Below are 27670 nucleotides of genomic sequence, written 5' to 3'. Positions count from 1 at the left end.
ATAGATATATAGCCTATAGATTAATAACAGATTTGTTCAGCCACGTTTCGTACAGGACTAAGACAGTCACAGCAGTATGAACCCATACTTTTATCATCAGACATTTATACGCATCAGAAGTTATTTTGGAGAGTCAGAACATAGGTCATTGGGTCTGTCATGTACTAGACTGAAGTGCTGACTAGAATTGAGTAACCTCCTATACTTTCTGAGATGAGCTCTATTTCTGTTTGGATGCATTCTGCCTCATTACAAACGTAGCCTTGGGCTCGGTCAATGGACAAAGGGTTAAAATAGACTCTTATGTCTCTTATGCCTGAGGCCTGACACACACACACACACTGACAAGCACACACTGACAAGCACACACACACACACATGCACGAGCACACAAACACACACACACACACACACACACACACACACACACACACACACACACACACACACACACACACACACACACACACACACACATACACACACACACACACTCAAGGTCTCAATTCACTGACCCACTCTGGTAGTCTCCTTGTCTGGCCAATGCAATTCAAACTTTTTTGCCGACCAAAAAAGGATATATGTAGCTATGAGAAACTGTAACCCCCCCCACCCCCCCTCTCTCTCTCTCTTCCAATGCAGTGCTCTGAAGCGTGTGTTTGTGGGTAACCGGACCCTGATGCTCACCCGTTCCTCCTTCCCTGGTGTGGGTAAATACTCGGGTCACTGGCTGGGTGACAACGCAGCCAACTGGAACGACATCAAATGGGCCATCCCAGGCATGCTGGAGTTTGGCCTGTTTGGAGTCCCCTATGTGAGTACAGTACTTTATTAAGCTCTTTTGGTTTTTTCATCCATCTATTTCATATCCACTAACTCATCTGGTGTTTGATAGATTAATTGGTTGATTGGTTGAGTGTTTTATAATTCATAACTCAATTTTCATTGATTTGTGAATCTTTATGTGTATATATATATATATATATATATATATATATATCATTTTATTTTTTTGTAAACCTAAAGGGCAGTCCCGATGGCACACACAAAACACAGAGGCAGGTTAAAAAGAGGGAGATATTTTATATATTATGATGAGATATTCTAAAATGGCTGAAAAGAACCTGGTCTCAGATAGAACAGTCACACACACACACACACACACACACACACACACACACACACACACACACACTTTTATTCAGCTATGTTACTCTGGTCCTGTTGGAGAGGTTTCTTCACTGCACACACACACACACACACACACACACACACACACACACACATACTCTGAGTACCCGAGAAATGAGATTTGGATTTATTCCCTCCCATGGAGCATGTTCTAGTGCCCTGGTAAACAATAGGAACAGTAACACACTGCTCTCCCAGGACCGGCCATTGGCTGTTGTCTCTTTCATGGGCACCATATGCAATTTAGGACAAATAATGGGTATATGTACACAAACACTCCCAAATATAGAATTATTTGATTTCAAATCCAAACTTTTGGAGTATAGGGTCTAAGGAAGAAAAAATACTTAACTGTCCCATTACTTATGCAGGGCACTGTTTGTGTGCATGTCTCAGTGTATTGGTTTCTGTTAGTGTTGCACTGACTGACTGTCTTGTGGTATGTTTTTCTGTTGTCAGATCGGGGCAGATATTTGTGGTTTCTTTGATGACACATCCGAAGAGCTGTGTCGCCGTTGGATGCAGGTTGGAGCGTTCTATCCCTTCAGCCGGAACCATAATGCACAAGGCTACGCTGTATGTTTTATAACAGTTCCATTTCTTATGAGATCATTTTGAAAAAAGAAATACAATCTTTGAAGAGACAAGAAAGAGAGAAAGAGAGAGAGAGAGAGAGAGAGAGAGCAATATGCTATGTGCTGACAGACTGGAAATAATGATGAATAGAAAGAGAGATTCACACTAAATGAGACGTCTAATGTGTGACCTTTGCTTTGCCCTAATCACTTCTCTCATCAGAAGGCTACACAGGCCAAAGTCCACACACACACACACACACACACACACACACACACACACACACACACACACACACACACACACACACACACACACTTACCTAATGACCTGAGATTAATCTCTTGAGACTGCATGCACACACGCACAGGTACACACACACACACAGGGCATAAATGATTAGCCAGATAAGAAGAGTAGGGCCCTTCAACAGCTAATCATCCACTCAGACTGCACAATTATGGGATTAAAACGTATTTCTTTTCTCTCCCTCTTTTTCTCTCCTTCACTCACGTCTGGTCTGGTTTTTATTCTCTCCTACTTTTGTCCCCCCCCCCCCCACACACACACACACACACACCTCTCCTCTCTTTAGCCCCAGGACCCTGCTGTGTTTGGTCCTCAATCAGCACTGGTGGAGAGCTCCAGACATTACCTGAGCATCCGTTACAGCCTGCTCCCTTACCTCTACACACTCTTCTACAGGGCCCACACCAGTGGGGAGACTGTTGTAAGGCCTGTCATGCATGAGTGAGTCATATCATTATGATACCTTAAATGTGATGCTTGTTTTTTTGTCTCGTCAAAATATGTCCATTCCTAATGATACAAAACCTAGTGACAGTGAAACTGAAGACCTACCCCTGATACCTACACTACCTCTACCTCTGATCTGATCTGATCTCTCTCTCTTTCCCAGGTTCTATTCTGACAGTGTTACCTGGACAGTGGACCGGCAGTTCCTCTGGGGAAAGCACCTCCTAATTACACCTGTACTGGACCCGGTCAGTACACACACACACACACACACACACACACACACACACGTACACACACAATTTGAACTCCCTTGTGACGAAAGCATGACATGGGATTTAATTTTCCTCTGCCCTCCATCTCCTCCCTCCTTCTTCTCTTTCATATTCCCCCTCTTTTCTCTCAGCTCTAATGAGAGCACTGACCTCATTACTGGCAGATTAGAAGTGCAGATAGATGGTTTGTCTGTGTGTGTGTGTGTGTGTGTGTGTAGATAGATTGCGGTCATGTTAAAGTGGCCTGATTAATAAGCAATTTAGAATGGCCTCTCACGAATTAGAGAAAAGCAGAGTGAAATGCATTCAAAGTGGGGCTAGGGATGTAATAAGTTTAATCAGGGTGTAATTGTGAAAAGTTTCTTATGCAAGCAGAGGAAAAGAAGGTTTCAAGGCTGTCACCCCTGAGCTTGAGATTATAATAGTGTGAGTCACAATTTCAACCTACTTCACTGGTAGGGCACTAAATAATAAACCTCCCAATAACATCAATGCATATTTGACACACAATGAGTTACACACGTCAAGTTTTGCCAAAGGAGTTTATTAACAGCACATAGTATTCTGCATGCTTAAAGCTTACCGAAACATCTCCCCCTTTTTTCTCATACCCCCCCACTCTCTCTCTCTTTCTCTCTCTCTCTCTGCCTGTCTATTTCCCTGTCTCTCTCTTTCTATGTCTCTCTTTTTCTACAGCTTACCTCCACTCTCCCTCTTTCTCTAATGATGTATTGGGTCTAACTTTCAGATCAGAGGAGATCTTCACCTTGATTTGGATGGTGCTTGGATAGACTAAGCAGATGATGTCCCCTTGAGTCCACCCCCATACCTCCTTTCCTCCTCTCCCTCTTCTCTCCTCCTCCCATTACTCTCTTTTTTCTTTGTTCATCCCTTCATCAAAAGCAGGCTCCCTCATTGCATCTGCATTCTCTTAATCAGCCACTCTCTCAGACCCCTGTGATCTCATATCTCACTCTCTTTCTCTCTCTCTCGCTCCTATCTCTTTTCTCTCTCTTTCTCTCATCGTATCTAGTCGGAGCAATCTAACATTGTATCCTACCTTTATGAAAGATCCTACTTGTTTAGATCAGATCCTACTTGTGCACATGTCTCATCTCTCCAAATGAGGACAGATGCCCACTCTGTCTCATTCAATCATTTTAGCACTTACGCTAATGCTAGCAATCCTTGTGCATTACTCATGATTTTGACTGATACCTCATATGAAGGAATCAGACACCAGGTAAAGAGGTGCAAGATAGCATCCATCCCTCACCAGGAGAACGTCTAAGGGTCTACTGTGATGGAGAAAGGGAATTGAATTGGACTGCAGATGATAAGTGATATATGAGGGGAAAATGAATGGAATTTTCCATAAGTCACACTAAATACATTATATTATGTTCTCAAACTGATAGTTTACCTACCTAACAAATCACCTCAAAGGGAGAGCCCAAGATTTAGATTTGTTTACTGGGTTACTTGGTTTGGTTACACTACTCACTACTTACTACAAAGTAAAACAATAGTGTGTGTAAAACCACTGCATGTTTATATATGCAATCCTTAATTCCTATTTATTCCATTGTTTGGCAACCCTTGTCTTCTTCATCTTCTTTTTCTTCTTCTCCTTCTTCTTCCTCCATTCCCCCTTTCTTTGCTTTCTTTCATGGCCTCGCTCTCAGATCCCTAAAGACAGGGCACTGTGGAACATGAAATTGGACATGCCGGTGAAACAGAGAGAGAGAGAGAGAGAGAGAGAGTGATAGCTTTAAACTGAAAGATGAGAGTGGTCTATACTCAAGACACGCCTTTTTTGAAAAGGACATGAGGTTCTCTCCCTCTATTCTTTATTTCTCTCTGTTCTTTTTCACTCTGTTCGCTCCTGTGAGATTGACAGTGAGTAGAGTAAGCACTATCAAAGAATGGCCCCTCTTTTATTGATCACTCCTCTCTGTCCCCTAGAATCATCAAAGACTGTCGCCCTTCGTCCATCGCTTGATGCTGCCTTCACCATAACCTGTTACAAATGCCTTTGATTGATTCCAGATTCAACTTTGAAGCCATATACGTTTCGTTCAAATGTCTTGTGAAAACTAGATAGACAGGGTATACAATCAGCTTATTCATGTCAACATTCACATTTCTATCATGTGTTCTTAGTTTTCCATCACTGGTCTATGATTGGTTTATTCATGTAAGATGGTGTTAACACGTTTTGTGCATACTGTTGGTTGATTGGTTACTTCATAGTTGAATGATGTGTTCAGCTGATTTGTGATTGTTTGATTTTTTTTACAGGGGATGGAGAGGATCAAAGCTTACCTCCCAGATGCTGTGTGGTACGACTACGAGACGGTGAGCTTCGTTTTTCCTGCTTACTGTTAACTGTTTCCTGTCAACCATTCACTGCTTCTGCATTCACTGCTTCCCTCATTCAGACCCAACCTATTGACTGTAGAAATGTCCCAACAGTCTTACTTATCTCTCCTTGTATATTTGTCCTTATGTTATTAGTCCTGAATAGTCCTGGGGAACTACAATAGGTTTAAAATATGGATGTTGTCATCCTAACGGTGAGCTACCTCAATGCCACTGCTGCGGCAGATAGTAGTTGTGAAGACGTGTGAAATGCTGCCGAAAGCCACCACAAGGTGGAGGCAAGAGCTGCGAAGGATTTTGAAAAGATCCATCCCTCTGTGGTGGAAATTACATTACAACATTGACAGCGCTGACATTTGTGTTCCCTTGTAACAAAATAATCACAAAAGAGAGTGAGAGAATAGTTAGTAATTGCAGAGCCTCGCTTATTCAGCGACATTATTGAGACGCATGGCTGCGTGTCTCAATATATAAGATTGCTTGCACTTTGCATTGAAAAAACGGTTTTGCCTATCATCATTTCTCTGAAGTACATTTCAGAAGTTATGCCTCATTGCTCTCCGTCTGCCACTGCTGCTGCCGCAAGACCATCATTACTGTAGCTACTTGTGCAGAAAGGCTTGTCATAGGATGTTAATTGAGTTATTCGGCATAAAGAGGCACATAATAGGATTTTATTTACCATATTATTTACCATTATACAACGGTTTGACCATTGTGATTGGCTGAGAGACGAATAACAATGAAGCTGTGCTTCATTCCATGATGAAATAACAGCTAAGACGCGTTTTACCATATGTCACAGTTATATCCCTGTGCAAAAACTCCAATTACGAAAATGTGTTTATCACATTACCTTGACAACAGTAGTAGTTTTGAGAACTATATTTCTGAGCACAGGGCAGAAAACACCACAACCTATCACAAAATGAATGTATTGTTTTCTTGTCACAATTTTGTAACCATTGTATAAAAACAATAAGGCACTCGAGTCTGTGATTTATTGTGAATAAAGTCACAGCTGAGGGGCGGTGTTAGGCCCAAACCAGTTAACATGACTAGTTATATTCATGCATTTCAGAGACAGATCAGATGCTCTTCTAACTTTTATCGGTGTCACAGCAGTTTGAGCAGATGCAGGATTGTTGACACTTGTGAGAGCGGAATGTACCACACATTTGTCATGGGAAGGTTTGGGATGAATCATTATTAGAAACCACAGAGTTTGTCAACAAAAAACTACATGAGTTATTCTAATACTATGCTTTCACAGTGCATTTTTGTGTGTTTTTGTGAATAAAATATACCATTTACAATTTAGTGGATGATCAGACTGCCACAAAATGTTATTGAAATAATCACTATCAATGTGAAATTCTCATTTGGCATATAACAAGTAACTATGCACATTAATTGAGTATCAACATAATATCAGACCTTCCGGGTTAAAATAAAAAATAAAAAAATTAATACAGAAAACATAAGTGACATATATGATTTTTTATCCGGAAAAGACAGGAAATTCAATTGAGCTCCAAAAATCTATATCCTATGCACTGACAAGGTTTTCCAACACACTCAGCTTTGACTCCTGCTACAGTACAGTACATACTCTCACTACTGGGCAGGTTTTTTAGGATTCACCTTCTCTCAGCCTACAGAATACTTAAATCTTCAGAGAGGACCTTATAGTGGACTGCTTTTAGAAGAATAGCCTAGGTATGCATTTGGTATAGGCCTAGGTTATAGGGCCTACATTCTAATGGTAACATTACCATCTTTGTTGCAAGGAAGGTAAAAATAACCACATAGGTTAACACAACACTGGATTTGCTACACACAGCAGCAATATAATATAACTCTTGAATATTTTGTATTTGTGTTGCTTATTTTAATTGACAGAACATAATCATTGTTGCGAGACAGATGGAACTGGTATGATGTCAATACAGGAACATTAATCATCAGGAGAAAAACAGACACACTTCCAAAGGCTTCTCAATAGTTGTATATGTCCCAGCACCACAAATGTCTCAATTGAGCTGTGGTCATATGCACTCACCGGCCACTTTATTAGGTACACCTGTTCAACTGCTCGGTAACGCAAATATCTAATCAGCCAATCACATGGCAGCAACTCAATGCATTTAGGCATGTAGACATGGTCAAGATGACCTGTTGAAGTTCAAACCGAGTATCAGAATGGGGAAGAAAGGTGATTTAAGTGACTTTGAACGTGGCATGGTTGTTGGTGCCAGATGGGCTGGTCTGAGTATTTCAGAAACTGCTGATCTACTGGGATTTTCACTTACAACCATCTCTAGAGTTTACAGAGAATGGTCCGAAAAAGAGAAAATATCCAGTGAGCGGCAGTTCTCTCTGCGAAAATGCCTTGTTGATGCCAGAGGTCAGAGGAGAATGGCCAGACTCGTTCGAGATGATAGAAAAAGGCAACAGTAACTCAAATAACCACTCGTTACAACCAAGGTATGCAGAAGACCATCTCTGAATGCACAACACGTCGAACCTTGAAGCAGATGGGCTACAGCAGCAGAAGACCACACCGGGTGCCACTCCTGTCAGCTAAGAACAGGAAACTGAGGCTACGATTCGCACAGGCTCACCAAAATTGGACAATAGAAGATTGGAAAAACGTTGCCTGATCTGATGAGTTTCGATTTCTCTTGTGACATTCAGGGTCAGAATTTGGCGTAAACAACATGAAAGCATGGATCCATCCTGCCTTGTATCAACGGTTAAGGCTGGTGGTGGTGGTGTAATGGTGTGGGGGATATTTTCTTGGCACACTTTGGGCCCCTTAGTACCAATTGAGCATCGTTTAAACACCACAGCCTACCTGAGTATTGTTGCTGACCATGTCCATCCCTTTATGACCACAGTGTACCCATCTTCTGATGGCTACATCCAGCAGGATAATGCGCCATGTCACAAAGCTCACATCATCTCAAACTGGTTTCTTGAACATGACAATGAGTTCACTGTACTCCAATGGCCTCCACAGTCACCAGATCTCAATCCAATAGAGCACCTTTGGGATGTGGTGGAACGGGAGATTCGCATCATGGATGTGCAGCCGACAAATCTGCAGCAACTGCGTGATGCTATCATGTCAATATGGACTAAAATCTCTGAGGAATGTTTCCGGCACCTTGTTGAATCTATGCCACAAAGAATTAAGGCAGTTCTGAAGGCAAAAGGGGGTCCAACCCGGTACTAGCAAGGTGTACCTAATGAAGTGGCCGGTGAGTGTATGTTCCCTATTTACTCATCAACCAGGCTAATTATCTAAGACCATGATTACTTGGATCAGTTATGATAGCAGCACTGTGCTGGTATAAAGATGTTGTGGTGAACAGGGACAGTAACACACAACTCTAGCTGACACTGAACCTGGGCCACCCTCCTAATGCGAGAGCACTACCACAGTGTAACGAAGTAGACTCACTTAGCACTGCCTGTAACACACTGGCTAAAATTAAAGTTTGTTTAAAAGGTTTAAAACATAAGCAGAAGCAGTTTTTAATATTCACTCAAGTTCATATAATGTACAGTGTGAAATTCATGCAAGAGAGAAGAATCCAAAACAACCTGCTCAGTGGTGAGTGTATGTTGTTTAGACAAACAAGCTGTTATATACTGTAGCAGGAGTCAAAGCTGAGTGTGCCGGAAAACTTTGTCAGTACATAGGATGGATTTCCTGTATTTTTCACCTATAAAATCTTATAAAATGTTACTTAAAACATAGTTTTGGGGATTTAATAGATTAACTCATTGCACAAGAGAATATCTCTATCTATATTTGGCCAACATCTCTGTATTTGGCCAAACAGTTGTTTAGAAGATCAGCTCATGAATTACAGCGAGGTGGAGAGTAGAAATTGTTCAAATATCAACCTATCAATCTTAATGCGGACCAACTTGTGTTTTTCAAATATCCTTATCTACTCTCATACTGTTTGTTGTAGTCATCATGCATTCTCTCATATCACCACATCTGATATCATATGCGCAGCAACACGCAACAGCATGGGGGAAATGTTTTAGCGGTAATTTGACATGAATAAGGCTTTGATAATGCAACCTATGGATTACAGAATAAAGTTAGGAATGTTCATGCGAGATAGGTGTCAGGATTTGGGGTTTCAGTGGGATTGATACTGCATAGAAAAGTAGGAGTCTCTCGCCCTTCTTGTCCGTTATGGAACAACTCTACAGCGGGGGGATTCCTTTATCTAATGTATCTTCACAAAGACAGACTAAACACCATGCTGGACTTAAGGGATGGTACATTGATTTCATTTTCTGAAGTAAAATAATAATTTTAATTGAATGACAACTCATTTTTCTTTTTGAATCTGTCCACAAAAGACCACCTCAAACATCCCCATTGGATGTCATGCAGTGCTAGATGATAGCACCCTCATATACATGTTGTAGCACTGTCCAGCAGTCAGGTCCTTTTGGGCTGGGATAACTGATCCATTCTCAGAGATTCTAAGTGTTGGTATTTGCTTATGTCCTGTTACTTGTTTGTTGGGGGGGCAAGGCTAAGAACATACAGAGTAAAAAGATACAACAAATCATTGCAATAGGGTATCTCTCAGCTAAAATAATCATTCTAATAAACTGGAAAGTAAGGAAACCTACCTGCTTTTCAAGGGACAGGTGGATAGAGGACTTTTTAAATCTGCTGAGTATGGAAAAGGCTGCAACCACCCTTGGGGAGTTGGACCAGGGTGCAAATGAACTGTGGGACACAATATGGGCCTTTTTAGACACCACAGATATTTCTTTCCTATATAAAAATGAGTCTGAATACCGTGCCCTGTGTCAGTAATGGGACAGTAAAGCATGTTTTGTCTTTTGGCACTATACTCCAAAAGTCTGGATTTTAAATAAAACAATTACTACGAGGATAAAGTATAGATTGTCAGCTTCTATTTAAGGGTATTTTTGTACATGTTTGTCTGACTGTATGATGAAGCACCATCCAATGAAGTTGGAGTAATTTGCTTCCATTTACAGACCTTTTCAATGGAACACTGACCTGCATATTCTTCTGTAGGCAGCCTGACCTCTATGGGTTTGTATTTTCACTCTGAAGAGTATGAATTAGGCTGTTTGAGAGAAGCTTTGAATCCTAAGAAACCTGTCCACTGGTGAGTACATGTTGTTAAAAGTACAGTAGACCAATATACAGCACTATAGCATGTATGAAAGCTGTGTGCTGGAAAACCTTGTTCGTGCATAGGTGAATTTATGGGTGGTGGTGATCATTTTGAATTTCCTGTCTTTTGCGGCTTTTGACAAGCCATAACTTCTCACTTAAAACCACATTTTGGTCATTAATATAATTAGAGGTCTAAGCAGCAAAGCTACACAAAGCCCTATTGTGTTTGTTAGCATTGGCTATTATGATTCTACTTCTTCTGTAACTGTTCATGAAAAATTCCAATATGTTTTACATGGAAAGGTGGATCCCAGGTGGATGCAACTTTGCATGATGGTTGAACTTCAAACTTTGCATGATGGATGCAACTTTTGTATATCTCTTGATCTCGTTGACAGAGTCATGACATTTGGCACAGATGGTCAGGGGTACGTATACACCTAACCCCATAGAGTATGGTTGTGCTTGACTACAGGGTGGTGCTATTCCGAGTTTGTGGCTTATATGTTGTCTTGGATAATCGAATGAAGCATTTTGCTTGAAGGGACCTTTACCCATAGATCGTGTATGCCAAATTTCATGCAGATCCGTGAAGTGGCTTTGGATGAGAAGATGTTTCTACTACAACATTGAAAACACAAGAGTACATCATGAGCATTTCTCTTTTCAAAATGATAGGAAACGCTAACAAAACTTGAATATATCGGTCATTCAAACACACATCTTGGTAATTTCCATTTCATGCAATAAGCTACATTTTACATGACTTTGTTCTGTGTGCATTTGGTCACCTGACTATCTCCACGTGCTGGGGTGCGTTAACCTGCAACTGCTGTAGAACTTTGATTTAGCTCAAATCTGACAGGACTCCAGGGTTGGATCTTGCTAAAATTTCTGAGAATTCATACAAAACAACGGTGCAGCTGTCTAGCGAAGATGGGTCATTTGGGTATGGCAGTGTAACAATGTCCATTGTACACAGAGGCAGACGCAGTGGTGTAGTGAGGGAAAGGTCCCGTTTATTCATAAAGTCAGTAATAATTTGGCTTTTCAGCCCTCCAAAACCTCGGCAAATTTTCAGTTGCCGATCTATCCTCAAAACACTCGGCGACTTTCCAGTCGACGTCCTTCCTCTCGAACGCCGAGGCACACACATCTTAAACCATCTAGTCAACGAGGCTTCATTTGCAACAGGTGTGCAACGGAGCCTCACTGACGTAACCCTGGCCACGGTCCTGTAGCTCCCTCTACAGGCCGAACGCTGCATGTCCCCCCACAGGCAGGTTACCCTTTCTCAATACCAACCCTGAAAACCAAATATTATAATTGCAGACACTCTCACACCTCTCTGCAATGCATGTAATCTTAATTTAGAAATTAACTGTGGTTATGTAGTAGCCTGCAAATTACGTTGGTAAAGGAGACAAATGCAATACGATTTCTGTGAGAATAAACACCTCTGTTTAGTATGAAAATTAATTATTCACTTTGATTATAATCACATTATGTACATATCATTTTGTATATGATAATATAGTTATCTCAGAGACAGTATGCTGAGATCTTCCTAGAATATTAACGACTTCAATGCATGTGTCACTGAAGTACAGTAAGCCTATCCATTTGAATTGCTCAAAGATTACCCCTGGTGGTTGTTTTGCCAAGGTGTAATAGTCCCAAGAAAAAGGTAAATGGACTCACTACCGCTGTCATGGTAACCATGCTCTACCATCGTTGACAAATTCATATATTAAACACTGACCTACTGTACAGGGAAGTACATGCATGAATATACCTTTAAAGCGATATGTTCAGTCCCAGGTAATTGCTGTGTGTCTGTGAGAGAGTGCTAAAAAGACAGATCCAAGGAAGAGCGAGAGAGCGTGCGAGAGAGAGAGACAATCATCCTGTCAGAGAGATAAAAGGAGTTGAGTTCATGTGGGACCTTATTTGTGTGTCATGCGGCAGTGTAAAGAACCTATGATCAGATGGGTGATTAGATTGGTCCCCTGCTCCTGGCCCTTGTCCTGGTTGGTCCCCTGTGATTAGTGGGATGTGAGGATGACATGAGGGTGGATGTGGGAGTGGGGACCTGAAAAGACATGCATGCTTAGTTAAGTACAGGAGATGAAGGTAGGGAGTGGGGAAGTAAAGAGGGAGAGAGGAGAGGAGAGGAGAGAAAGAGAAGAAAACGAGAGAAGAGAAAAAATTAGGAGGAGGACAGGGGGAGGAAAAGGGAGGAATGTAACACTCCTTAAGGGCAACAATGAGGAGGCGATAAGATCTGAAATTGCTTATACTGCAGACACTCCAGTGAACCCCCCCCCCACACACACAAACATACCCACACTGTAACTCAATTTCAGTGTACATGTCTCTGAATGAGAAAAGAGTAATTTCTCTCTTTATAGCTACGAAGTGTGTTGAGTTGTGTGTGTGTGTGTGTGTGTGTGTGTGTGTGTGTGCATGCGTGCACGTGTGTATGCCCGTGAGCATGCTCACAAGATTATTTGATTTAATTATAGAATAGGCACACACTATAACCGCCAACAAAAATGTTTACTATAGAAACACTGTTACGAACCAAAAATACTGTGTCAGTGTCAGTCATAGTTGTGTGTTGGAATATTGGAGTGAGTTGGCCTTTGTCAAAGATCTTATTGGAAAAAAAATATGTATTTTATATTATGAGAGGTTGACACTGATATGAAAACAATATATGTATCTGTACAATAAAAACAGATCACTTGATGAGACTTCATGATATATGGTTGACACTTCACTACAAACATGTTCAACGTTTTTCCTGTTGACCAATCAGATGGAGCGAGTGACTGATCGAAAACAGGAGGTTGAGATGTACTTGCCTGCAGACAAGCTTGGTTTACATATCAGAGGAGGTGCTATTCTTCCTACTCAGAGACCTGCAGTCACAACCACCCACAGGTACACACACACACACACACACACTGCAATTTCTAACATTTTACTCTGAGCACTTTAAAGCACTCAGTTTCCTCTCTTGTTTAGCAATTTATAAAAGCCATATGTGTGTGTCTGTGTGCGTGTTTGTGTTCCCCCAGTCGGCGTAATCCCATGGGTCTGATTGTAGCTCTTGATGACAACAACCAAGCAGAAGGCGAGCTATTCTGGGATGACGGAGACTCTCGAGGTATTATGTTTGTGTGTGTGTGTGTGTGTGTGTGTGTTTGTGTGTGTGTGGCAGTCTGTTGCATCTGTGCCTTTTACAGAGTTAATGGCATTACATGTCACACACATCACTAACATTCATAATGTTGGGTCTAGAGGTCGATGACTTTACTTTATGAAGGTAAACATCACTGCATAGGATATAATTAACTTTTAGCTATTAAGTTATATTTAAACTTGACCTTCTCTTCTCCTTCTCAGATACTGTACAATCTGGCAACCACATCCGGTATCAGTTCTCTGTCGGTGATGTAAGTTTTGCATATTTTTATGCCCTCTCCCATTATAGTTAAGAGAAGGCAAGCCAAGAGACCAGGTAGGTAACAAAGATCCAAGAAAAAGCTACACAAGACTGAAACCCAAACACACTATATGGTTACATGTATTCCCTATGTATTCCCCTTAGCACCATAGCCGAACACATCTTGATTGCTTGTACACAAACAGCTCTTCAGATTTGTGACTCGATTCCAAAGGTTCACCAAAAAGAGCCGATTCAATGATTCAGGCTAACCAGTGTGATATCTGCCAGAGTGCAGGTTACTATTGGTAGTAGAGATATTAAGGAGTAAGAGGGACGTAAATAAATGGGTAGCCTACCTGTGACAACTCCCCCATCACTTGACTTTGACCAAATAATGGATCGATGCATATGCACAACATTCTGTATTGTTCTGTAATCGGCTATCATGCAGTTACAGTACCCTAAATGAATCAAATCTGTGCCTGAGATGGTTGAAATCCCTAATGAAATGTTCATTTCTTATTATAGCCATAACAATGAAATATATATCCCTGTGTTGCCAGAAACAATGTCAGAAGAGTTCCAGATCAAGTGTAAAATTAAAGTGTGATATTGCAGTATCAAGGAAATTTATGTCTATTTCACAAATGCTTCTGCCCTTAATAAGGCAAATAAGACACCTACAGTATTGATGAAATCTCATATGAGAATTTAATAGTACCATTTACTTCTGTAGTAAAGCATCTTTGGGTCTTATAAAGGTGCTATCCTATATAGTCTACATTTGATATATTATTATTATTATTTTATAGTATACATTGCAAAACTAATCCAATCTCCAATCCCTGACAATAATAGCCCAGACAGACAAAATGGCATGAGCACAAATCACGATAAGGCAGAATATTACAGAAAAGCGGACTGCCAAAAAAGGGAATACAACGTCTTCTTTGTTATGTCCCATGCTGCCGAAAAATTAACTGAATGTTCACATTTGAATTTCAAGTTTGTGGGATAGGCCTACAAACTCGGTCATTGCAAGAACATTGGCCCAAGCCTCAATTCACTGCGACGCTCCACAGAGGCACCAATGACGTGTGCACGATTGCCTCATCGTCACGCAATATATTTGGCTCCATCTGTAGGGGTTTGCGTTTATACTTTTTAAGGACATCTACACTGATCTATGATGTGACTTTAGCCAAAACAATGGAAATCCATGCAGACATCAGAACAGACACTTTTCGGGGACGTGCACGTATCTCCACACGGACCCATCCGCAGACATCCGCTATTGCACAATATTTTCCTTGTGGACACGCGGACGCGGAAGTTATAAATTAGGCTTGAAGGATACGTTTTTTGTGTGTAAACGGGATGTTGTAGAAGGGTACAGACACTTTTTGGGTGAATTAGCTTGGTTTTAAGAAACTTACTGGCACCAGCGAAACCCCTCATAAGGCTACAGTGGAAGTAATTGAGTAAATCATGCAACTGTGAACAAAAGCTCAAAAATCATTGAAATACTTCATCTCCCATTATATTGATGCCGGTGTTGAGATGTTGTACACATAAAATTGTGAATATCCAAACGTTTTCCGCAATGTTATATTCCATTTTGTTAGACTCACAATTTCTTATTTAAAACATTGCTAAACCGTGAGCTTTGCAGTTAAAAAAAGGGTATGCATTTAAATAAATAAATATATATATATATATATATATATATATATATATATATATATATATATATATATATATATATACACACACACACAAACTTACCCTTTAAAGGTTTAAATCTATACTCCATACAGTACAATACTGCCTCTCTGACTGTAACATCCACTCTTCATATGGTTTTTATATTGCCTTTATACACTACAGGCATTATTTCCTTCTCTCTCCAGGGTGTGTTGACCATGCAGGTGAAGCATGCTGGGTACAGTGATCCTAACAACCTGGCATTTGAGAACATCACCATATTGGGGATGTCACACCCGCCCATAGATGTCTCGGTAACCCACGGCAACAACATCACACAACTGCCTGCTGGGAACATACAATATGACACTGCCAAGAAGGTATCTTCACATTACAATATTCACAATAGTGACGTTAACAATATTCACATTTCCTCCCCCCAACCCCTTAGCATATTTCCCTTCCTGCACAGTACAAGGGTAGGAGGGCTGGATGAAATCCCACATTTAACTGACTGACTGAGAGATTCATTAATTTCAATATGGCCAGGGAAGTGGCATTAAAATTGCAAGGTTACTCTCAAAGCGTAGGAGATGGATGCCATTTTTTTCCATTAGGGACAACAGAGCAATAGACACTGTGTGTGTGTGTGTGTGTGTGTGTGTGTGTGTGTGTGTGTGTGTGTGTGTGTGTGTGCGTGCGGGCATGTATGCTCAAGGTCCATCTGGGATGACAATGGCAACACACTCAAACACACATGTCAAATTACTTTGACATGCATTAATCCCTTGTACTGGTTTAAAAAGGAAGGATAAGAGGGCTAACTAAACAGAGGTATCCTTGTGATATCACTTTCAGAAGGCCTTGAATAGGATATCCCCCATATGTTCTGTGATGTATGCATGCCCATACACTGTATACTGTAAATATCCTACAGTTTGTCAACCCGCTAACAGCTCCCCCAAGGGATTACTTGATTAGTTAGGGCTTTGTTATGCCTACCATTGAAAATGCCAAATCACCATGGCTAATTACTCCGTTTGACCACCGATTTTTATGCCATTTCGTATGTCTGCTCACCGTGCCAATGTCTACACATTCCCGGTATATACCCATAAGGAAATGTCCCAGAGCATTGCATCAAGACCGAGTTAGGTTTGTAGGTAATAGTAATAAATATTTATATTGCATTCACGTGCCCATAGACGATTTATGGTGAAGACCAAAATGCTGACTGTTTTGCAAACTGTTTTGATTAATGCTAGTCTAACTAGTCGTGAACGTTCTAACTAAACTGCAGATTAAGCAACAACCACGCTACTGCTGGCTGCTGACTACCTGTGAGGCTGTGTCACAGCTGTTGAATATGCTGCCGCGTTTGAAGACGTGAATGGATGGATCGATCAGAGCTTGGCTACAATATTCGCTGAGATCAAATCAATAAACAAAAAGGTTTAGTAAACAGTATGTGGTTTGGGTGTGATTACAACTATTTTCGTTTTATCCATACCTAACAACGTTATCAATACAGCTACCACCATGCATGCGTAGTTTTCGCCTAGTCATCTAGGACTATAGCTAGCTACGTTATGTGAAAGTTAGGGAGATAGTCATAGTGACGTTGCTCAAAGAGTTGCCCTTGCTATGATAACGATGTGTGCCCTAGCGTTCATTTATGCCCGATAAACTAGAACATTTGCTTGCTATCCACGGTAGTAGTGTATAACTGGAGATCATATGCATTAGGCTAGACTCCAGGCTCTGCAGGAGGAGAGCCCTTCCCGCCTAGTAATCAAAACTGGAGGTGTGGTGTTTTAATAACGGCTAGCTACGTGGCCGGGTTTACCGCTGTTCCGTCCAAATTTTGATGCTCCTCTGCGACAATCATGTAAATAATCCAATGTCCAAATAATCCAATGTCAATGGCATAATACGTCCTCCAAATGTCCAATGACAATGCCAGTGATTGTATATGTCGTAGTAGTTGTGATGTAGCAGATTCATCAGGTAGTCCGTAAACGTTTGCACTTGTAATGTTATCGGGACCAACTTGGCCACATGCATTTACTACGTTTTCAGACAAGGGTAGCTGCTAGCTAGCTAGGGAACTCAATGCATACCATAAGAGAATACCGAAGAATGGACGTAAAAAAATTGATCAAATTAGTTGGTTTAATAAAGCACAAACAGGCTAGTACTGTGACCATAGCCCACACCAAAACAACACTATTTTAAACCAGAGAACAGCATTGCAAAACAAGAGGTCAGCCCTGTTCCATCCTTGTTTACATATAGAGTCCAGCCCCTCATTTTACAGGTGACATGTCAGAGGGTCATCAAATCATTCATACTGTCCAAACTTCGAGCCTGGCTGCCTGGGTCGATCGGTGATGCTCTGCAACATTCATGCAATTTGTGTTAGTAAAAAACAATCCATAATATTATGTCTGTCTCTTACTGGCCTATTGTTGCATGTTGCTCACCTATTGTGGCTGAAGTTTTTGTATCCAAACATGTCAACCACTGTCATATTTATGAATAAGCCTAGTTATTAAATATGTTTGCTTTTCTAATAGGATTATCAATTGTCTCTCAGTGTAATGATGGGATCACATTTTTGTAATTTAACAGCAGACCACCTTCCGGTGTAAAAAAAAAAACAACAACAAGAATTTAATGACCAAAACAGTTTTTATTGAGAAGTAATGGCAAAAAAGGAAACACTGATGCAGGTATATGTTTGGTGGTGTACACACATCATTTATTTGTATGTAATAGAACTTAAGCCTATTCATATTCTAACTTCTGACTAACACGACCAGACTTATTGTGAAACAGACACGCATAAACACTGGCTACACAGGCATTATTAGCCTACTAGAAGTGATGTCTATCCAATGATCTGAAAAAGTACTAGGGTATTTTAAGGAAATATTTACAGACCATGTTTCTTTGTTACACAGTGATTGATATAACAGGTCCAGGAAACCTTTACATGATCTATGGATAATTATAGTAATCTTCATGGTAGTGAGCTTGATATCACACAGGGAAATGTTTACAGACAGGAACACATGTTTAAAGTTTCTATAACCTTATACTGTCACAAAGGCATGTGACTTTACCTAAAACATTACCACTTAAAAGTATAAATCACTATCTTGAAATCATACTTTAAGAGTATGAATTAGGTTGTATGAGAGAAGCTTTGAATCCTATGCAACCTGCCCAGTGGTGAGTACATTCTGTACAACATACAGCACTATAGCAGGAAAACCTTGTTAGGTGAAGCTTTGGGTGGTGGTGCTCATTTTTAATTTTCTGTCTTTTGTGGCTTTTGACACTTAAAACATGTTTTTTTATCATTAATTATCTTTTGAAGACTTGTGTTTGATTGCCTGCTAGTCCACATTGCCACAGTCCACATTCAGTGCAATACAAGAACAATACAATCCTACCCCTGTCTCTCCCTCTCACACAACACTTGTCTAACATCCTCTATCCTTGTCTACACCCCAACTTCCCTCTCTTTAGGTGTTGTTTCTAAGGGGGTTGGAGCTGAAGCTAGGCCAGACCTACATGGTCCAGTGGGATCAGGGCATGGCAGATTACCAACGCTTCGACTGCTATCCAGAGGAACACAGCGATGAGACCAAGTGTAAAGACAGGGGTTGCATATGGCAGGTGGGTATAAGACACAGGCACGTACGCACACACACACACACACACACACACACACACACACACACACACGTTCATACTCTGCCTCTCTCTCTCTCTCCCGTCCAGCCATCCAACATCGATCGCGTCCCTTGGTGTTTTTACCCCGAAGACTATGGATACACTGCTACCACTGTAACTGAGACTGATTCCGGTTGGAATTTCGACGTTACCCGAAATGCCATGTACCTGAGAAGTGGAAGACCAGAATCTCCGGACATAAACACACTCAGAGTGGACATACGCTACCACAGCGGACACATGTTACAATTCAGGGTGTGTTTAAGTGTGTGTATTTAAGTGTGTGTGTGTGCGTGCGTGCGTGCCACACTCATCTGTTTTCCCTCTCTCTCTCTCTATGTAGATCTATGACCCTAATAATAAGCGCTATGAAGTTCCTGTACCCCTCTTCTTGCCCACCTCTCCAGAGACAGATGAAGGGAAGAGGCTCTACAGCGTTCTCATCAACAAACAACCCTTCGGCATACAGGTCATCAGAAAGAGCACAGGCACTAAAATGTGAGTTAACACACCTAGAGTATAAACTAGAGACCTGCTGAGCGCTGACTAACCTCCCTCCCTCTCTCTCTGTCTCACCCTCACTCTCTACCTCCCTCTTTCTCTCTCTCACCCTCTCTCTCAGATGGGACTCTGCTGTCCCTGGCTTTACATTCTCAGATATGTTCATCCAGGTGTCGACTCGTCTGTCATCTGAGTATGTGTACGGCTTTGGAGAGACAGAGCACCCCACCTACAGACACAACCTCAACTACCATACTTGGGGAATGTTCTCTAAAGACCAGCCACCTGGGGTGAGTAGCCAACACACACAAATAAATTATATCATATGAAAAGTAAAACGGCACAAGCTTTTACCCTCCTTTGTGATAAACTGCAAGCATTGGTTGATGCTTAACTTTTGTAGTATTCAATTTGGTGGTATAATAATATGTTCAAGTTTTAGTTAGTCATCATATTCTCCTTTCTGTAATGTGGCCAGACACACACACACAGTGCATTGTGCTGTTCATTGTCAGATTTATTGCTGAGCTGTCATGACGACTCCACAGGGTTTTGGCGTGTGTGTGCGCTCCCTTCTTGAGCCTCTACAGCACAATACAGTATTTCCTAACTCACGCTATCACAGCAAGTCCTAATGCCAAGACCATGCTCACACAGACAGACACACACAAGCACACACACACACACAAACAAAGTGCCTTCTCAAAGCCATAACTTCACGCATTAACATATGGACATGGAATCGAATGATAATCAATAATGACTTCCTAATGCATACAGTACCTCATAGTTATATATATACCTCATAGTACCTCATATGTTGGCAGCCCAACATAGGTGCTCTGTCTCCCTCCATCTTCATCTCTACCTCTAACTCCCTCCATCTTAATCTCTCAATTTAAGATAGTTGACCCTCTGAGCAATCACTCACTCATATTCCACCCCTTTTTTGTCTCTCTCTTTCTGTCTCTCTCCTACAGTATAAGATGAACTGTTATGGTGTCCATCCATTCCACATGGGTCTAGAGAAGACTGCCCATGCACACGGGGTGCTCCTTCTAAACAGCAATGCAATGGGTGAGGATTACACACACACACACACATGCGCACAGATATACAGATATATACACTCACCGACCACTTTATTAGGTACACCTGTTCAACTTCTCGGTAACGCAAATATCTAATCAGCCAATCACATGGCAGCAACTCAATGCATTTAGGCATGTAGACATGATTACGACGACCTGCCGAAGTTCAAACCGAGCATCAGAATGGGGAAGAAAGGTGATTTGAATGTGGCATGGTTGTTGGTGCCAGACGGGCTGGTCTGAGTATTTCAGAAACTGCTGATCTACTGGGATTTTCATGCACAACCATCTCTCGGGTTTGCAGAGAATGGTCAGAAAAAGAGAAAATATCCAGTGAGCGGCAGTTCTCTGGGCGAAAATGCTTTGTTGATGCCAGAGGTCAGAGGAGAATGGCCAGACTGGTTCGAGATGATAGGAAGGCAACAGTAACTCAAATAACCACCAAGGTATGCAGAAGACCATCTCTGAACGCACAACACGTCGAACCTTGAAGCAGATGGGCTACAAAAGGGGGTCCAACCCAGTACTAGCAATGTGTACCTAATAAAGTGGCCGGTGAGTGTGTGTGTGTATATATATATATATATATATATATATATATATATATATATATATACACACACACACACACACACTCATATATATATATATATATATATATATATATATATATATATATATATATATATATATATATATATATATATATATATATATATATATAAAAATAAAAACACCTTTGGGATGTGGTAGAACAGGAGATTCACAGCTTGAAAGTGCACCTGAAAAATCTGCAGGAATTGCGTGATGCAATCATGTCATCATGGACCAGAATCTCATAGGAATGTTTCCAACATCTTGTGGAATCAATGCCACGAAGAACTGAGGCTGTTTTGAGAGCAAAGGGAGGCCCTACCCAGTATTGCTATAGTGTTCCTAATAAAGTGTTTGGTGAGTGTACACATTTTTTGTAGACTTCATATGTGATAATACATTGAGTTCCTCATGATTGTCCCTAGATGTGACCTTCCAGCCTACCCCAGCCCTGACATATCGTACCATCGGTGGTATCCTGGATTTCTACATTGTCATGGGTCCCACTCCAGAACTGGTGGTGCAGGAATATACTGCAGTAAGTGTGTGTGTTTTGTGCATTGGGGTATGTGTTTGTGTGTGTTTATGTGTTTGTTTTGTTGTGTACTTGTGTGTGTTATTGTGTCTGGCTCTGGGCCCTTGTTGATGGACTACAGCAGCTGGGAGTTCCTCGCATCATTGCATCCTCATCTAGCCAATCTAAACACACACACACACACACACACACACACACACACACACACACACACACACACACACACACACACCCATAGACACACACACTTTAAAGACATTGTCCCTATCTCTCAGCCAAAACAAACTTTCTTAACTGTTTTCACTTCCTTCTCTGCCCCACCCCCACCCCCCACCCATTTCTATCAGCTGATAGGACGTCCCGTGCTCCCTGCTTATTGGTCCCTGGGGTTCCAGCTCTGTCGCTATGGATACGCCAATGACACAGAAATAGCTGATCTCTACAGAGACATGAGGGCAGCTGGTATACCCTACGTGAGCACCCTTCAAATACAGCCCTTTACTGAACACACTTTAAACAACTGGCCATGCTTACGTTGCCTGATAGCTTCACAACACCCTACTACACTACATGCCTTCTTTGAACATATCAACATTTCAGCTTCAACAACCCATAGATATTATTATAATATGCTATATGTATAATATACTATATTATATTTACTATTATAAATGCTTTACTACACATTCCTGACATAGCAATTGTATGAATCATATTAATATAGATGACCATGGCCTGCTCATATCAATCAAGATGCTCAACACCTGACCTCTAACCCCTGTAGGATGTGCAGTATGCAGACATTGATTACATGGAGCGTCAGCTGGACTTTGTCCTAGATAAGGAGTTCCAGGGTCTACCTAAACTGGTGGATAGCATGAGAGAAGAGGGCATGAGATTCATATTTATACTGGTAAAGTACTGCAGGCTCTACTGTGGTTCAAATTCACATTATTAACTGCAGCTCAGTAGGATATTCATTCATTCACTGGCTTATAGTGGCACACTGATCATCATTGACATTTGTATGCATAGCACCTATTGTATCTACCATCTATGCTAAATTGGGGGTGAGTATACAGTATGTGTATAGGGGAGAATGAGGAATTTGGAGAGGAATGTAATTTGAAATGTGTGTGTGTGTGTGTGTCCAGGATCCTGCTATTTCAGGAAATGAGACAGGATACCCTGCCTTTGATCGGGGCATAGAAGATGATGTCTTCATCAAATGGCCCAAAGAACTCAGCAATGACATTGTATGGGGAAAGGTAAGTAGGGAGGGAGAGGGAGGGAGAGAGAGAAAGAGAGAGAGAGCCATTGGCCTAACCCTAACCTCTCTCTCTTTTCCTAACCTATACCTACTGTTCTCTCCAGGTGTGGCCTGATTTCCCCAATGTTACAGTGAACGAGTCTCTAGACTGGGATACTCAAGTAAAGGTATGTCTTTATATTATCCTATCACAGAGCTCTACATGCCTCTTCCTGGTCTCGCCCCTAACAAGGTAGATCCTCAATGGGATGCTAACCCCAACCCTCAACCTTAACCCTAACCTTAACCATAACCCTAACCTAACCCTAACCCCAACCTTAATCTTTTTTACCGTTTTAAATCTCAACTTCAATGGGATGATGTCAGATTCGGCCACCCTAACCTAACCCTAACCCCAACCTTAATCCTTTTTTACCATTTTAAATCTCAACTTCAATGGGATGATGTCTGATTCAGCATTTAGCATTTAACATTGAACATCATCTTCATACTGTAAATGTTGGTGTGTTTAACATTCCATGTCCTGATCATGTGATCCTAGCACTACAGATCATACGCAGCGTTCCCAGACTTCTTCCGGAATCAAACAGCAACATGGTGGAATCGGGAGATTGACGAATTCTACAGGAATACCATGAAGTTTGACGGCATTTGGATTGTAAGTGACATAATGACAGGTAAACACACACACACACACACATACACACACACACACGCATACACTCTAATATGTTGAAGCAGTGCCTGATTTTGTCTGTGTGTGTCTGAAGGATATGAACGAGCCAGCCAGCTTTGTCCATGGCACAGTCGGAGAGCAGTGTCTGGGTCTCTCTGTACTTGAAAATCCCCCCTACATGCCACGTAAGAACACACAGGCATGCACGCACGCACGCACGCACATACACACACACACACACACACACACAAACACACACACATACCTTTTTCATGCCAAAACAAGAAGGGATTAGTTACTGTAGGATTCTCTGTTTGTGTGTGTGTTTAACCAGCTCTTGAGTCGATGAACCGTGGCCTGAACCATAAGACTCTGTGTATGAACAGCCAGCAGTTCCTCAGTGATGGTACTCCAGTCAGACACTACGATGTACACAACCTGTATGGGTGGTCTCACACAAAGCCCACCTACGAGTGAGTATGGGAGAGAGTCATCTCTAAAATCACTTCTGAATTAATTGTCTTGTGTAAATATCTGCAGAATACAAGTTCTCTAAGAACAGTTCAATAAAGACATTGATCTCTGAACTCTGTTTATCCCACTAGCATTTGGACAATGATTATATATATATATACAGTGGGGGAAATAATTATTTGATCCCCTGCTGATTTTGTTAGTTCGCCCGATTACAAAGAAATGAGCGGTCTATAATTTTTATGGTACTTTTATTTTAACAAATAGAGACAGAATATCAACAAAGAAGTCCAGAAAAAACACATTGTATAAAGTTATAAATTCATTTGCATTTGATCGAAGGAAATAAGTATTTGATCCCCAAGCAAAACATGACTTAGTACTTGGTGGAGAAACCCTTGCTGGCAAGCACAGAAGTCAGACATTTCTTATAGTTGGTCACCAGGTTTGCACACATCTCAGGAGGGATTTTGGTCCACTCCTCTTTACAGATCCTCTCCAAATCCTGAAGGTTTCAAGGCTTTTGCTTGGCAACTCGAAGCTTCAGCTCCCTCCACAAATTTTCTATTGGATTAAGGTCTGGAGACTAGCTAGGCCACTCCATGACCTTAGTGTGCTTCTTCTTGAGCCACTCCTTTGTTGCCTTGGCTGTATGTTTTTGGTCATTGTCATGCTGGAAGACCCATCCACGACCCATCCTCAGTGCTCTGGCTGAGGGAAGGAGGTTCTCGTCCAAGATCTTATGGTACATGGCCCCGTCCATTGGCCCCTAAATGCAGTGAAGTCGTCCTGTACCCTTAGCAGAGAAACAACCCCAAAGCATAATGTTTCCACCTCCGTGTTTGACGGTGGGGATGGTGTTCTTGTGATTGTAGCATTCAGCATTTCTCTCCCTCCAAACACGAAGAGTCGAATTTATGCCAAAGAGTTTAATTTTGGTCTCATCTGACCACATCACCTTCTCCCAAGCCTTCTCTGAATCATTTAGGTGTTCATTGGCAAACTTCAGATGGGCCTGTACATGTGCCTTCTTGAGCAGGGGGACCTTGCGGGCACTGCAGGATTTCAATCCGTTACGGTGTAGTGTGTTACCAATGGTTTTCTTGGTGACTGTGGTCCCAGCTGCCTTGAGATCATTACCAAGCTCCTCCCGTGTAGTTCTGGGCTGATCCCTCACCCTTCTCATGATCATCCTTACCCCACGAGGCAAGATCTTGCATGGAGCTCCAGGCCGAGGGCGATTGATGGTTATTTTGTATTTCTTCCATTTTCTAATAATTGCACCAACAGTTGTCTCCTTCTCACCAAGCTTCTTGCTGATGGTCTTGTAGCCCATTCCAGCCTTGTGCAGGTCTACAACTCTTACCCTGATGTCCTTTGAATGCTCTTTGGTCTTGCCCATGGTGGTGGAGAGGTTGGAATGGAAGAGATTGATTCTATTGACAGGTGTCTTTTATACCCATAACAAGCAGAGATTAGGAGTACTTTTCCTAAAGTGACAGGACTAATCTGTGTGCCTCATGGGTCTGTATGAGCCAGAATTCTTGCTGGTTTGTAGGGGATTTGTAGGGGATCAAATACTTACTAATACTTCGATCAAATGCAAATTAATTCATAACTTTATATAATGTGTTTTTTCTGGACTTCTTTGTTGATATTCTGTCTCTATTTGTTAAACTAAAAGTACCATAAAAATTATAGACCGCTCATTTCTTTGTAATCGGGCAAACTAACAAAATCAGCAGGGGATCAAATAATTATTTCCCCCACTGTATATATATATATATATACACACACACACACACACACACACACACACCGGCCACTTTATTAGGTACACCTTGCTAGTACTGGGTTGGACCCCCTTTTGCCTTCAGAACTGCCTTAATTCTTTGTGGCATAGATTCAACAAGGTTGGAAACATTCCTCAGAGATTTTGGTCCATATTGACATGATAGCATCACGCAGTTGCTGCAGATTTGTCGGCTGCACATCCATGATGCGAATCTCCCGTTCCACCACATCCCAAAGGTGCTCTACTGGATTGAGATCTGGTGACTGTGGCCATTGGAGTACAGTGAACTCATTGTCATGTTCAAGAAACCAGTTTGAGATGATGTGAGCTTTGTGACATGGTGCGTTATCCTGCTGGAAGTAGCCATCAGAAGATGGGTACATTGTGGTCATAAAGGGATGTACATGGTCAGCAACAATACTCAATAGGCTGTGGCGTTTAAACGATGCTCAATTGGTACTAAGGGGCCCAAAGTGTGCCAAGAAAATATCCCCCACACCATTACACCACCACCACCAGCCTGAACCGTTGATACAAGGCAGGATGGATCCATGCTTTCATGTTGTTTACGCCAAATTCCAACCCTACCATCTGAATATCACAGCAGAAATCGAGACTCATCAGACCAGGCAACGTTTTTCCAATCTTCTATTGTCCAATTTTGGTGAGCCTGTGAGAATTGTAGCCTCAGTTTCCTGTTCTTAGCTGACAGGAGTGGCACCCGGTGTGGTCTTCTGCTGCTGTAGCCAATCTGCTTAGAGGTTTGACGTGTTGTTAGTTCAGAGAGTCTTCTGCATACCTTGGTTGTAACAAGTGGCTATTTGAGTTACTGTTGCATTTCTATCATCTCGAACCAGTCTGGCCATTCTCCTCTGACCTCTGGCATCAACAAACCATTTTCGCCCAGAGAACTGCCGCTCACTGGATATTTTCTCTTTTTCGAACCATTCTCTGTAAACCCTAGAGATGGTTGTGCATGAAATCCCAGTAGATCAGCAGTTTCTGAAATACTCAGAATACTCTGATGCTCTGTTTGAACTTCAGCAGGTCGTCTTGACCATGTCTACATGCCTAAATGCATTGAGTTGCTGCCATGTGATTGGCTGATTAGATATTTGCGTTAATGAGCAGTTGAACAGGTGTACCTAATAAAGTGACCGATGAGTGTATATGTAGGTATATATGTATATGTCAGAGATACTGTAATTGTGTTTCTTCCATTTCTCTCCTCTCCTTTCCTCTCCTCTCCTCTCTCCTCACTTTACCTCTAGTGCCCTGCTGTCCGTGACTGGGCAGAGGGGAATAGTAGTTACTCGGTCCACCTACCCTTCCAGTGGGAGGTGGGCAGGACACTGGCTGGGAGACAACAATGCGAGCTGGGACCAGCTCTACAAGTCCATAATAGGTAGGTGTTTCTGTGTGTGTTTGAGGATGTGTGTGTGCCTGTATTTGTTTTGTGCAATA

The 27670-nt window shown here is 41.6% G+C and overlaps 1 protein-coding gene across 1 annotated transcript in view; it reads left to right on the top strand.

Annotated features, from left to right (window-relative positions):
- si (sucrase-isomaltase) overlaps positions 1-27670 on the top strand; it is a gene marked incomplete at both ends in the record, with an annotated part of 68353 nt that overhangs the window by 27530 nt on the left and 13153 nt on the right. Inside the window, 23 exons of the mRNA XM_083694639.1 lie at positions 643-814; positions 1651-1767; positions 2363-2517; positions 2687-2771; positions 5100-5156; positions 13193-13317; positions 13455-13543; positions 13783-13832; positions 15736-15909; positions 19064-19213; positions 19319-19525; positions 19614-19768; positions 19893-20061; positions 20752-20848; positions 21882-21994; positions 22339-22464; positions 22776-22904; positions 23146-23259; positions 23366-23428; positions 23803-23919; positions 24032-24122; positions 24272-24410; positions 27478-27611. Coding sequence (XP_083550765.1) covers positions 643-814; positions 1651-1767; positions 2363-2517; positions 2687-2771; positions 5100-5156; positions 13193-13317; positions 13455-13543; positions 13783-13832; positions 15736-15909; positions 19064-19213; positions 19319-19525; positions 19614-19768; positions 19893-20061; positions 20752-20848; positions 21882-21994; positions 22339-22464; positions 22776-22904; positions 23146-23259; positions 23366-23428; positions 23803-23919; positions 24032-24122; positions 24272-24410; positions 27478-27611 — 2828 coding nt within the window. The remainder of the gene's footprint in view (positions 1-642; positions 815-1650; positions 1768-2362; positions 2518-2686; positions 2772-5099; positions 5157-13192; positions 13318-13454; positions 13544-13782; positions 13833-15735; positions 15910-19063; positions 19214-19318; positions 19526-19613; positions 19769-19892; positions 20062-20751; positions 20849-21881; positions 21995-22338; positions 22465-22775; positions 22905-23145; positions 23260-23365; positions 23429-23802; positions 23920-24031; positions 24123-24271; positions 24411-27477; positions 27612-27670) is intronic.

The sequence above is a fragment of the Argentina silus genome, assembly GCF_951799395.1.
Source record: "Argentina silus genome assembly, chromosome: X".
NCBI lineage: Eukaryota > Metazoa > Chordata > Actinopteri > Argentiniformes > Argentinidae > Argentina > Argentina silus.
This window is presented reverse-complemented; position numbering and strand designations above follow the sequence as displayed.